General features: G+C 46.6%; 1 protein-coding gene and 1 long non-coding RNA gene across 2 annotated transcripts in view; one reads left to right on the forward strand and one right to left on the reverse strand.

Annotated features, from left to right (window-relative positions):
* Positions 1–4,503: 4,503 nt before the first annotated feature.
* LOC307209066 overlaps positions 4,504–12,471 on the reverse strand; it is a 31,734-nt gene continuing 23,766 nt past the window's right edge. Inside the window, exons 2-3 of the long non-coding RNA XR_013835299.1 lie at positions 7,677–8,625; positions 4,504–4,832 (exon numbers count right to left, since the gene is read on the reverse strand). This is a non-coding gene — a long non-coding RNA (uncharacterized lncRNA). The remainder of the gene's footprint in view (positions 4,833–7,676; positions 8,626–12,471) is intronic.
* The window catches only part of ABHD12B (abhydrolase domain containing 12B), a 32,806-nt gene continuing 27,671 nt past the window's right edge, over positions 7,337–12,471 (forward strand). The window contains exon 1 of the mRNA XM_079956559.1: positions 7,337–7,515. Within this exon, the coding sequence (XP_079812685.1) occupies positions 7,403–7,515 (113 nt within the window). The 5' untranslated portion in view covers positions 7,337–7,402. The remainder of the gene's footprint in view (positions 7,516–12,471) is intronic.

Genomic DNA, 12,471 nt, shown 5'->3' on the forward strand with positions numbered 1-12,471 from the left:
CGAGTGCAGCTTTCTCCCAATTGAAGTGCGGAGTGTTTGAGGACCAGGACATTAGCAGGGAAACAAAAATGCTTGATTACAAAGCTATTGTACTACCAACCTTATGGTGTGCTTGTGAAACATGGACCACTTATAAATGCCATCTCCAACTCCTTGAAAGATTCCATCAACGGTGTCTCCAGAAAAATTTACACATCACTTGGGAAGACAGGTGAACTAATATCAGTGTACTGGAAGAAGCAAAGATCACCAGTGTTGAAGCAATGATTCTTCAACATCAACTTCGTTGGACTGGTCATGTTGTGCGGATGCCTGATGATCGTCTTCCAAAGCAACTACTCTATTCTGAACTTAAAAATGGAAAGCGTAATGCCGGTGGTCAACAAAAGAGGTTTAAAGACTGTCTCAAGGCAAATCTTTAAAAATGTAGTATAAACACCAACAACTGGGAAACACTGGCCTGCGAGCGCTCCAGTTGGAGAACAGCCTTTACCAAAGGTGTCACAGGCTTTGAAGACACTCAAACTCAGGACGCAAGGGAGAAACGTGCTAAGAGGAAGGCACGCTTGGCAAACCCTCACCGTGATAAACTCCTGCACGGAAACCTATGTCCCTACCGTGGAAGGACATGTGGATCCAGAACTGGCCTCCACAGTCACTTACGGACACATTGTTAAAACTGTGTTCATGGAAGACACTCTTCGGCCTGATCTTTTATTTCCCTTCTCTTCCCTCCCCCTCCCTTTTTATGAAGATCACCCGCTCTGAGACCCCACAGCCAATTCTCCCCTGACCCCCTTGCTGGCCCAAGTAGGACCAATTCAGCCAGCAAGCCCTGGGGATGTTGGTTTCGGTTTCCTTCACTGTGCAGTGAAATGCTTGTCACGGGACATTGTTTTGCATTCCACAGTCAGAGTACTGTTGGGTTCCCACGGGAATGGGAGACTGGATGTGAGGTTCACTGGTTTCCTGTTTTTCACTGTTCTCTCGGTGTTCTTTGTTTCCGAGAGGAGTTGCTTCTCTGCTCTCGCAGAGGCAAGATGCATGTTTGTATTTTCTCAGCATAGAAGTGTAAATAAAGGATAAGCACATACCGCTTATCCTTCCGCTGTGTGGACTACTCTGTTTGGGCTCAAGATAAGACGAGCCTGTATCAGCTTCAGATGGGCAGAAGCTGGTCAAAATCTCACAGGGGATCATCTAATTGATTTTTGATTTTTATTCATGTTTTTATACTGCATTTTATGCTGCTTTTATAATTAAGTGTTTTAAAGTGTTTGAAATTTGTTGTTAGCTGCCCTGAGCCCGGTTTTTGAACCAGGAAGGGCGGGGTATAAATAATTTATGATGGTGATGATGATGATGATGATGATGATGATGATTGTTGTTGTTGTTACTCAGCTACGAGGGATCACCAAAGAAGAGAGAGCGCTTCCAATGCCAGCATCAGCAGCAGAGGTGTGTTTTTCCTCAACAAACCACGATACCCCAGGAGGCAGCAGGTGCCTGGCATGCTTAGGCCCTAGAGAATGCTCATTAGCCCTGCTGCAAGTGGGCAGGCAGAGGGTGGAAAACGCACAGGGCAGGAGGCCCTTGGGGACCACCAAGATGTTTGGCGATGAAAAACAAACAGAGCACCAAAACAGAAAGTACAGAAAGAATGGAAAATCTATAAAGAGTATTTGGAAAAGCATTACAATAACAAATATCTCCTGGCAGATATAGAACGATCCTTGTAAAACAACAAATATAATGTTTTTTGATATCTGACGAAAACAAAGAAAGAAATACAATAACGTGGAACTGTGTGTGAAAAAATTGTAGAAATAATAATACAATGAGTCTGATCAGAAGCCAAATGTGTTTGTTTTGTTTTGTCTTCTTTTTCCTTTTTTCCTTTTCCCCCTTCCCCTCACTCCCCCTTCCCCTTCTTTTTCCTCTTCTTTTTTCTTTTTGTGTGTGTCTCTTTTCTTAGGCTTTCTCTTTTTGATATGTTAAGAAAAAGATAAAGAGATAAAAGCGTAATATGAAATTTCAGTAAGTTGGGGGACCGCTAGGGGCGCATTGGAAGATGGCTGACAATAACATCTCTCCGGCTCACACGAGATAATTAAGAGGCTGATACGGGAGTATGCAGCCTCCCTTGTTGCTCCAAGGAAATGGGGAACACTGCCTTGCCTGCTGTGGCCATAAATCACCCCCGGATTCGAAAGAAGGGGGTGAGGGCACTAGGCACAAAGCCCTTGTGTGGGTCCGGCTCTCCCGGACACTGTCTCTGATCGTACACTAGTTGCAGCAGCTCGAAATAAACAATTAGAGAGAGAAGCAAATGCACATATTTCAAGTGAAGAACGGGAGTGAAGACTGCTAATTGAAGTGACCTTGGTGAAAGTAAAGTGACGGGTTGGATTTAACAGGAATATATCTGAAGAAGATACATCAAAGGTTCGGTATGTCGGAGCGGGACTGGATGGGGGGGGACTTTTTTTCTTTTCTTCTATGTGATTAACCAATAACCCCTCCCCAAGAAAGAACCGTCGCATAACTGACCTAAGCAGGATGATTAAAAACTGTGTGGAAATGAATTACTAACCAAAAGTTTGGCTTATGGAGATCGAGAAAAGAACAAGGGCTCTTGGAATGACGGAGTAATAAAAAGGGAGTCAGCATCTTGGCAGGTTCTGTCAAAATATTGATGATTGGGAGGAGGAAGCTATGGACTGGCAGAACCTCCTCAGAGGACTGAGAAAGGGAGTGACAGATCTGTGAAGATTAACAAGCAAAAACCCACACAGGATTACAATTTGTTTCAACCCGCTTGTGGAGACTATCAGAGGTCACAAAGAGAAAGGAAAAATATATGAAAATAACAAGAAGAGATGTGGAAAATAACAAGAAAGGATTGGATAGAATTGTGAACACTATTTGGACAGATTTGTGGACATTAAAGCAGCAGCAACAACAAGATGATTGGATCCCTTTTGGAACTTGAAATATGGGTACCCCCAACAAAAAATTTAAAATTCGGCTTTGTAATTTGGAATTTATGTGATTTGATTTGATTTGATTGGTCTGTTAATAATAAATATTTTTTTAAAAAAGAAATTTCAGTAAGTTAAAAGTGATGCTGTGTAATTTTCTATTACTATTTGTATATTGTTAAAATAGGTTAATTTTTATGAATTGATGTAGCAACTACTGTGATTTTTTCCTTTGTTATTGTTGAATTCTAAATAAATTCACGGGGGGGGGGGGGACAAAAGAGCGGCACAGCCTCAGGGAAGCAGGGAGAAGCTTTTGAAACAGAGCATGGCAAACAGAGACCAAATGTGATGGAATATTTTGCCTCTTTTACTCTACCTCCACTGCCTTGCAGGAAAAGAAAGGGCTAAGGAGGAAACCCTACACAAATACGGAGCGGAGTCCCTAAGGTGGTTGGGTGGCAGCATCTTGTACGCCTCTTTCTGGCAACTGCTGCAGCCAAGCTGGTGCCTAATGTATTGCTTGCTTTCCTTTGGACCACATCTGTCAGGAATGAGCCAGCTCCCAGCGAAGGTTTGCAGCCAGCTGCAAAAAGCATCCAGGAACATAGAGGCTGGGATTTCACTCAGGCAGAGGAGAGCCGACAGCTGCAGTATTCACCTCCTCCTGACCTTGAACAGCAGGATGATAAGGCTGTAGCTGAGAGTGGGCTGGAACACAGCCAAAGCTTTTAGGAAGCACACAAAGGTATGAACAGTCTCAGAGACAGCCTCTCAGAACAAGAAGAGGGTGGAGCGGATCCACTAAGTCCGAGGAGTCAGCCAATGGGAGGGCTGCTGGACAGGAAGCAAAACAAGAGACGTAAGGGTCGTAAGTTCAATATCTTCTGTCAACACCGGAAGGAGTCTTCAGAAGGGTCATCTTGAGTGATAATGCCGGTGGCTGCGTTAGAGCTGTCCGGAGCTATCTGTTTGTTTTTGCAATAAATCCTCCTTTTTCATTACCTACGCTTACTGTGTTATCAAGCTGGGAACCTGGACTCCTGACAACATCAGTATTGACATCTGGGCAGCCCAGGACCTCCAGACACACTGCCCAGACTTTGGTGCTGCTACCACAGCTGTCTGACACCAAAGTGTTTTGGTGTTTTCTTATTCTTCTTAAGTATATTTTATACTTCGGCACAGCAGCTTGTAACATTCTGAACGCTGATTCCCTTTTTCTTGGGGGATCATTTGGAGGAACTTGACCTGTGGACTGAGCATGAATCGAACAAGTTTGTTTTTATATAAGAGGCAAGGTGCAACCTGGAATTATTTTTTCTAATTTATCATAAAAATATACAGTACCACAGCAGCTTACAACAATATAAAAACATAAAACCAGACTAATAATAATAAGAATAAGAATAAGAATAAGAATAATTTTATTTGTATCCCACCCTCCCCGGCCAAAGCCAGGCTCAGGGCAGCTAACATCATATAAACAAGAGGATATGCATAACACAAGCGATCAATCAATTAAGATACATCTCACAATTAATTCAAACAATTAAAATTAAAACTAAAACTGGACAAGTGGCAATCTTCAAGTTAAAATTAGAAGCATTTAATACTCGCCAAGACCAACTGTTTCCACTGATATGTGGAAAGATGTCAAATCTCGCAGGGCCCTGGTCTCTTGTGAGAGAGCATTCCACCAGGCCGGGGCCACCACCGAAAAGGCCCTGGCTCTTGTCGAGGCCAGTCTGATCTCTCTGGGGCCTGGAATCTTCAGGGTGTTTTTATTTGCAGACCATAATGTCCTCCGTGGTACATACCAAGAGAGGCGGTCCAGTAGGTACGAGGGTCCTAGGTGGTATACAATAACAGAAAGTTAAAAACTAGTTAAAAACAGAAATAAATTAAAAACAAACATTGATAGAGCATTGTGGGGGGCTGTACTCTTAATTGCATGCATAGGCCTGGCAGAATTGAAAAGTTTTCAGCAGGTGTTAAAAAGCTGGCGCAGAAGGCACTCACTGAATCTCTAGTGGCAGGGTGTTCCGATGACACTAAAGGCTCAATTTCTCATTGTTGTCAAACAAGCCTCACCAACTTGGAGAACAACCAAAGACACTCCTGCAGATTATCTCAGTGATCGAACTGGGATATAAGGATCCCTGCAGTATTCTGTTCAGGGCTTTGTAAAACCAATACAAGAACCTAAAACCTGGCTTGGAGCAGACGGGCAGCCAAACAGTGCAGCTGTTTTAACAATGGCATCACATGTTCCCAACCAGAAGCTCCTGTCAGCAATCTGGCTGCAGCATTCTGCACCAGCTGGTTCTTCCGAACAAGACCCAAGGGCAGCCCCACATAGAGGCCATTATGGTAATCTAGCCTTGAGGTAACAAATGCATGGACTTCTGTGGTCAGGCTATCCCTGCCAAAGAATGGCCATAGTTGCTGAACCACAAGAAGCTGGTAAAAGGTAAAGTTAGTGAAGGTAAAGGGACCCCTGACCACTGGGGTTGCGCGCTCATCTTGCTTTATAGGCTGAGGGAGCCGGCGTTTGTCCTCAGACAGCTTCCGGGTCATGTGGCCAGCATGACTAAGCCGCTTCTGGCGAACCAGAGCAGCACACGGAAATGCTGTTTACCTTCCCGCCAGAGTGGTACCTATTTATCTACTTGCACTTTGACGTGCTTTCAAACTGCTAGGTTGGCAGGAGCAGGGACTGAGCAATAGGAGCTCACCCCGTTGCAGGGATTCGAACCGCCGACCTTCTGATCGGCAAGTCCTAGACTCTGTGGTTTAACCCACAGCACTACCCGCGTCCCTAAAGGTAAAGTTAGCTCCTCTTTAAAAAGGAACTTTCCAAGCTCAGTTTAAAGGTGTGGTGATCCACTTCCAATTGCACAAACTTGAATTTCAGGTATGTGGCTGAATCCCTCCTGCAAAATAATGATAGTCTCTAGAGGCAGCCAAAGATGTCATCGCCTCCTCTTTCGTTGAGGGTTTGCGTGGCATTTCTCATCCCAACAGGGCAATTTTTCTCTCCATGTGCACCTTCCATCCAAACTGATGTTGCATTAGGTAAGTAGGAGTTACTGACAAAATAGAGGCAGTAGATCACCTCTTGCTGCAAAGGCAAGACAGCTGTGAGAGACAGCATGTGCTATCTGCAAGGACTTGCGGGGAAGATGTAACACTTTGATATTCTCCACCTATCAGGGCTCCAGGCAAATCACACTTATCGCCTTGGGGTTTGGCCTCCTCCTGGGCAAAATGCAATAGCTCACATGTGGGCAGAATTCCCAGGCCTAAGGTCCTGATGGGGAATATTCCTATACCAGACTTGCTCTGTGGTTTCTGTTATGCAATCTTTTTTTAAAAACAGTCTTTGCTAATTTGATGCCCTCCAATTGCTTTGGCTGGGGCTGTAGTCCCAAACATCTGGAACGCTGCTTTAAATGGTTTCCATTTACCACTCACCACGTAAAACTTCCAGGGTGCTTCACAAGAACTAAAAAATAAATAAAAACAAACCCATCAAGAGCATGGTCAAGGGCAGCCCCACAAACAGTGGCAGCAGAAGTCAGTTCAGACTTCGTGAAAGCTTCCATGCCTTTCAGGTGTTGCAGGGCTTTGGGCTGGTGTTTAAAATATTTTTTTCTTCTTTTTATCGATGTCCTGCATCAGCCATTGATTTTATCCTCACCCACTTTGACCAAGCTGCAAACCTGCCAAAAATGGGAAAATTGAGGTGACCAGAAAAAAAGTTAATTTTTACAGTGTGTGGTGTGATTTTATTAAGGATACAAATGAAACAACCCATGGAGGAGAAATACCGACAGCATATACTGCAAAATGGAGCACATGAGCAGGCACGACTCATTGGCTCATTCTATTATTCTATGTTTCCCAAGTTGATTCATTGTCGAATCTATTTAATTGATTTATTTCAATCATTATGTACTGTAAAATAATATTTATCCCCCGTTTTGTTCGTCTTGCCACGTTTTATGACTTATAGAAATGACACGGATTGTTTTGTGGCTGCTTTGTTACCGATTCTGCGGGAGGAAATAAAAATAAAAATGATTTTAGAAAACCTGCCAAACCACTTGTCGGATGATGGCGCGCAAATGCACAACAGCTCGTGCAAAATCGCACGCCATCAGCGCGCAGTGACACTGGGCGCAGCCGCGCGGGCAGTCAAAAGAAGAGCCGCCAGCGGCCGGCGCAGTCTACCAGGCTGCTGCGACGTGGGAGCTCGGACCCGGTCCTGAGTGGGCAGGCGGGCAGGCGAGCACCGCCCCAGCGAGAGGCGCGCTCCGCCCTTGCCTCGCCCCTTGCCAAGGGAGACCGGGAGAAGGCGCTTCCGCGGGCGCCGCCGCGCACTCGGAACCGGAGCAGGCGGCTCGGCTTGGCGAAGGATGAAGAGGCGCGCCCAGGAGGCGCCTTCGGGGGCGCAGGGCAAGGGGATCGCCGCCTCTTCCAACCTGGGACAGGCCGCGTCCGCATCGAGGGGGCCCCGGCAACCTGCCGGGTAAGTCAGGGAGCTGGGGTGCCTCTCCATCGCGGAAGGCAGAGGTTGGTGGAGTTGGGATTTCTGCATTGCAGCGGGTTGGGCTGGATGGCCTTTGGGGGTCCCTTGCAAGGCTACCGTGCCAGGATTCTAAGTCGCCCCGCTTTGCGCGCTCCGGGCACCTGCGCCTCTCCACCCGGCGAGGCTCCGAGCGCTCCCCGCCTCCATCCGCCATCCCATCCGCTCGCTTCCTCGCTCTCTTGCTGCCGGTTTTCATCATGCGCTGGCGATGAGAAGGGGTTTGTTTTTATTTCAGGCTCAGACAAAAAAAAAAAAAAATAAGGTCACATGCATTTTGAGCATCATTTGTTTTCAAGAGAGGCTGGAAATGGGAACGGAGCGCGCGCGCGATGACCTGAAAAGGGGTGTTTGGGAACGGGGAGTTTGGCGATGCTTGCAACAGGGAGAGAGGAAAGATGGCGGGATTCAGCACTGGCCAAAAGGAATTTGCTTGTCACAATTCTACCCCCGCCCCCCGCTTTTCCTCGTTTAGTCCCCGTTTTGTGTTTCGAATAACCCTGCAGGGTCGGGTAGGCTGAGAATGAGCTTCAGGGCAGAGTGCTCTAGCCGGGACAAGGGTCAGGGATGTTGGGAGCAGTTGTCTAGCAACATCTTGGAAGCGCCAGGTTAGCGGAACGTGCTTTAGGGAGTAAAGTTGCCTTGATTACCGTGGGAATTGCATCAGAGTAAGCACGCATGCCAGTGATTCAAGCTTTCCAAACCAGGACATTTCCGGAGCAAATTCAATGTTCCAGTTTCTTTGCTTATGATTTAGGTAAAGGTAAAGGGACCCCTGACCATTAGGTCCAGTCGTGGACGACTCTGGGGTTGCGGCGCTCATCTCGCTCTATAGGCCGAGGGAGCCGGCGTACAGCTTCCGGGTCATGTGGCCAGCATGACTAAGCCGCTTCTGGCGAACCAGAGCAGCGCACAGAAACGCCGTTTACCTTCCCGCCGGAGCGGTACCTATTTATCTACTTGCACTTTGACGTGCTTTTGAACTGCTAGGTTGGCAGGAGCAGGGACCGAGCAACAGGAGCTCACCCCGTCGCGGGGATTCGAACTGCCAACCTTCTGATTGGCAAGTCCTAGGCTCTGTGGTTTAACCCGCGTTCCATAATAAATGAATAATAATTTTTTAATTTATATCCCGCCCTCCCCAGCCGAAGCTGGGCTCAGAGCGGCTAACAACAATATTGTAAATATTGATTTACAATAAGTAAATGAACCATGATTTACTTATTGCATAATAATAATAATAATAATAATAATAATAATAATATTCATAGTCCACCCTTTTCTCCAATGAGTACATCATTCTCCCCTTCCTTCATTAACCCCCACAACAACCCTATGAGGTAGGTCAGGCTGAGTGTGATCAACTGAGTGTGAGCCTATTGAGCTTCATGGCCGAGGGGGGGCCGGGATTTGAACCCTGGCCTCTACCAGGTTCTAGACTGGCGCTCTAACCACTACACCACCCTCCGTTCCCCGTTGAATGAGCAGCCTGTTTTGGGAGACATCCCTGCCTTCTGCGGGACTTGAGTGAGTTCCATAGTTTAACTGTGCTGCGTGAAGGATAACATTACGTTCTCTCTCCTCAATCTTCCAGCGCTCAGTTTTGTTCGATGTCCATGAGTTGCTGGTGTTACGAGCGAGAGAGAAAAGCTGTGCTTTTGTCACAGTTCATTCTCCTCCACTGCAATCCTTGGCAAAGCAAGCATTTAATGTCGTTTCCCCTGGGTGTGCTGTTTCTGGAGCCAGCCGGTTAGCCATGGGTGAGAGGGACGAAGGTTGCTGGTACCCATCCTGTCCCTCCCCATCCCACTGATGGGATCCTGTCCAAGCCTGGAAGTGCAATGCTCCTTGCGTAAGCACCGATGCTCTTGCAAAAGCTCAGAGGCCAAAAAATGGGGGTGAGACAGACATTTGGGCATCAGGGTCTTTGGTCTGGGGTCTTTGCCCCATGCTCTCCCTCCCGGACCCTCTTAACTGAGGCCATGTCTCTGGAGGTAAGGAGAGGCCAAAATCCTCTGGTCTGCCATCTGCAAGAGCTGCCAGGAGTGCTGTTTCAGGATGAGACCTTCTGCTCCTTCCCCCATTAAAAACACACACACAACGAAATCCCCTTTTGCCTTTGATTCGAAAATGTCTAGACATCTTGCAAAATCTCAGCAATCCATCCTCTTCATTGGCTCCACCAGTGTGGGGCAGTGGTCAGAGTGTCTGACTAGGGCTCAGAAGACCCAGGTTCGAATCTCCGCCCAGCCATGAAGCTCTCCCTGGGTGAGTCCCTGCCTTCTCTCTGCCTGACTTACCTCACAGGGCTGTTGTGGGGATTAAGTGAGGGGGGGCATGTGTGCCACCTTGAGCTCCTTGGAGAAAAAAGGTGGGATATAAATGCAATAGATTAACAGCAACAACTATTTAAAATTAGCACATGCCTGTATGGAAGTGAGAGCTGGCCATAAAGAAGGATTGATGCTTTTGAATTCTGGTGCTGGAGGAGACTCTTGAGAGTCCCATGGACTGCAAGAAGATCAAACCTCTCCATTCTGAAGGAAATCAGCCCTGAGTGCTCACTGGAAGGACAGCTCCTGAAGCTGAGGCTCCAAGACTTTGGCCACCTCATGAGAAGAGAAGACTCCCTGGAAAAGACCCTGATGTTGGGAAAGATGGAGGGCACAAGGAGAAGGGGATGGCAGAGGACGAGGTGGTGGGACAGTGTTCTCGAAACTACCAGCATGAGTTTGACCAAACTGCCGGAGGCAGTGGAAGACAGAAGTGCCTGGCGTGCTCTGGTCCAGGGGGTCACGAAGAGGCGGACATGACTAAACGACTAAACAACAACAACTTGTGGCCTGGGCTTCTGCAATGGTACCTTGCATTCCCCCCTCCTCCTTCCTCTTTGCCCCCTGCTACTCTGGGGCTACGGAATTGAGGGCAATCGTGCCAAGGGCTGGTTTTCAGGGTTAGCTGAGTGCCTCTGGGAATGTGCAGAGTGCATTTATGTTCTTCCATGCCCTCCTGTCTCGCTCCCATTTCTGTCTTCTCCATCTGGCACAGAGGCCTTCTGTTAATATCGGGATATATTTTTTGGGGGGGGCAAGTCAGTTGCATGGACAGGGCACTCTGCACATGCTCTGGGCATCCTCCCATTTGTGTGTATTTGTGTAAAAAAATAAAATCCTGCCCTCACAGAGTTTGCTATGGTGGCAGAGGGGAAGGAGAACAAAAGGAGGGAAGGGGGGGGGAGCAACAGAGTCTTATTCAATTTGACCCGTAAGCTTCATTCCAGCAGTACAAAAGTTTGAGGTTCCTACAGGAGCCTCTGACTGTTGCTCCTTCCATCTCAGAGCAGCCAGACTGTGTGGGAAACAATCTCCCTCCTCCCAGCTTTCCTGCCTCCATACAAATGCACAGAGCTGGGCTCCAGGGCTATTTCTAATGCTGAAATACCTGCCTACAGATAGGCCCAGGTGATAAGCTGTAATTAAAATAATTAGCCTTCATGGGCAACTTTTTCAGGGCCAGTCAAGAGTCACAGCCCTGATCAGTTTACTATGTGAACTGTGCTGTCTTCTGGTGGCCCAAGGGCACCCCATGAGCTTCATGGCTGAGTGGGGATTCGAACTCAGGACTGGGGTCTGGAAGTTCTGGCTTTCGAATCTCCCCTCAACCATGAAGCACATTGGATGGACTTGGGCCATTCACCTTCTCTCAGCCTAACCTACCGCACAGGGTTGTTGTGAGGGGAGCCACGTACACCGCCTTGACATAAACGTAAGAAACAAACAAATAATAAAACTCTCAGGCCACTCTTATCTGGCCCTCGATTCACACACTAAAGCATCTTCCACTGTAACTAAGTAAATAAATTCAGCAACGTTTGGGATCTGCTGTGACATTTTGCCGTTTTATTTTCTCGGTTTTATCCCGCGAAACCCCTTGCTGTTTATTACGACAGCCGGCCTGTAGCTGTTTCAGTAAATCAAAAGGGTGGGAACAGCTGCAGAACTGCCTCCAGGGATGAGAGAGGAAGACGTGCGAGTGACGGCACTGGCACTGGGCAATAGGCACTTGTCGCAACATGCTGGGAGTGTGCAAGTGCTTTGGCAGCCTTTTGGAGTTTGTGGTGTCGCCAATACCTAAGGGTAGGGAGCAAGGGCAATGTGAGCTCCGGGGGTGGTATTGTCAGGTGTTACTCAACCGAGTTCTGCTTCTTTGGAAGCTGACTATTGCGGTTGTGATTTGGTTGCTGCATCACAGCAAGGTGAGTTGCTGCCTCTTGGGTGTGTTTCGATGCCTTGCCAAAGCACCCTCAAAGCGAAATCGCTCATCAGCTGGGTTATGTGTGGGCCCAGACCTTTGCTGAGCCAACTGTTGCACCAGAAGCTAAGAGCATTATTGGCATATCTCTTGTGTAAAAATCTAGCAAGACGGAGGAGGGAGGTGGTTAGCTAATCTATTTATTTTTTTTAATAAATTTTTATTAAGATTTTAAAGGTTACAGAAAAAAAGGAAAAGAAAACAATCAAGGAAGAAAAAGAAAAAACAATACATGTAAAAAAAATTCAAGAAAAAAGAAATAAAAAAACAAGTCAAACCTTTAACTCACTTACTTACATTCACTTATTTCCTTAACTTCCTCACGCCTCCCATTTTTGTATTCTAATTCAATTAAATATTCCAGCAAATCCTTCCAACTTTGTTTTTATCCTAATAATTTATCTTAACATATTATAATTTTACCTTCTCTCTTTCACCAATTCATTTTTACTTAATCCTTTATGTCTTTTCTGCTAAAACCACATAATTTTCTTTTCCCAACATCTTTCTAACAATCCTTAATTTTACAATATTTTTGAAGATAAACTTTAAATTTTTTCCAATCTTCTTCCACCAACTCTTCTCCTT

This window comes from Podarcis cretensis (genome assembly GCF_951804945.1).
Source record: "Podarcis cretensis genome assembly, chromosome: 1".
NCBI classification, from domain to species: domain Eukaryota; kingdom Metazoa; phylum Chordata; class Lepidosauria; order Squamata; family Lacertidae; genus Podarcis; species Podarcis cretensis.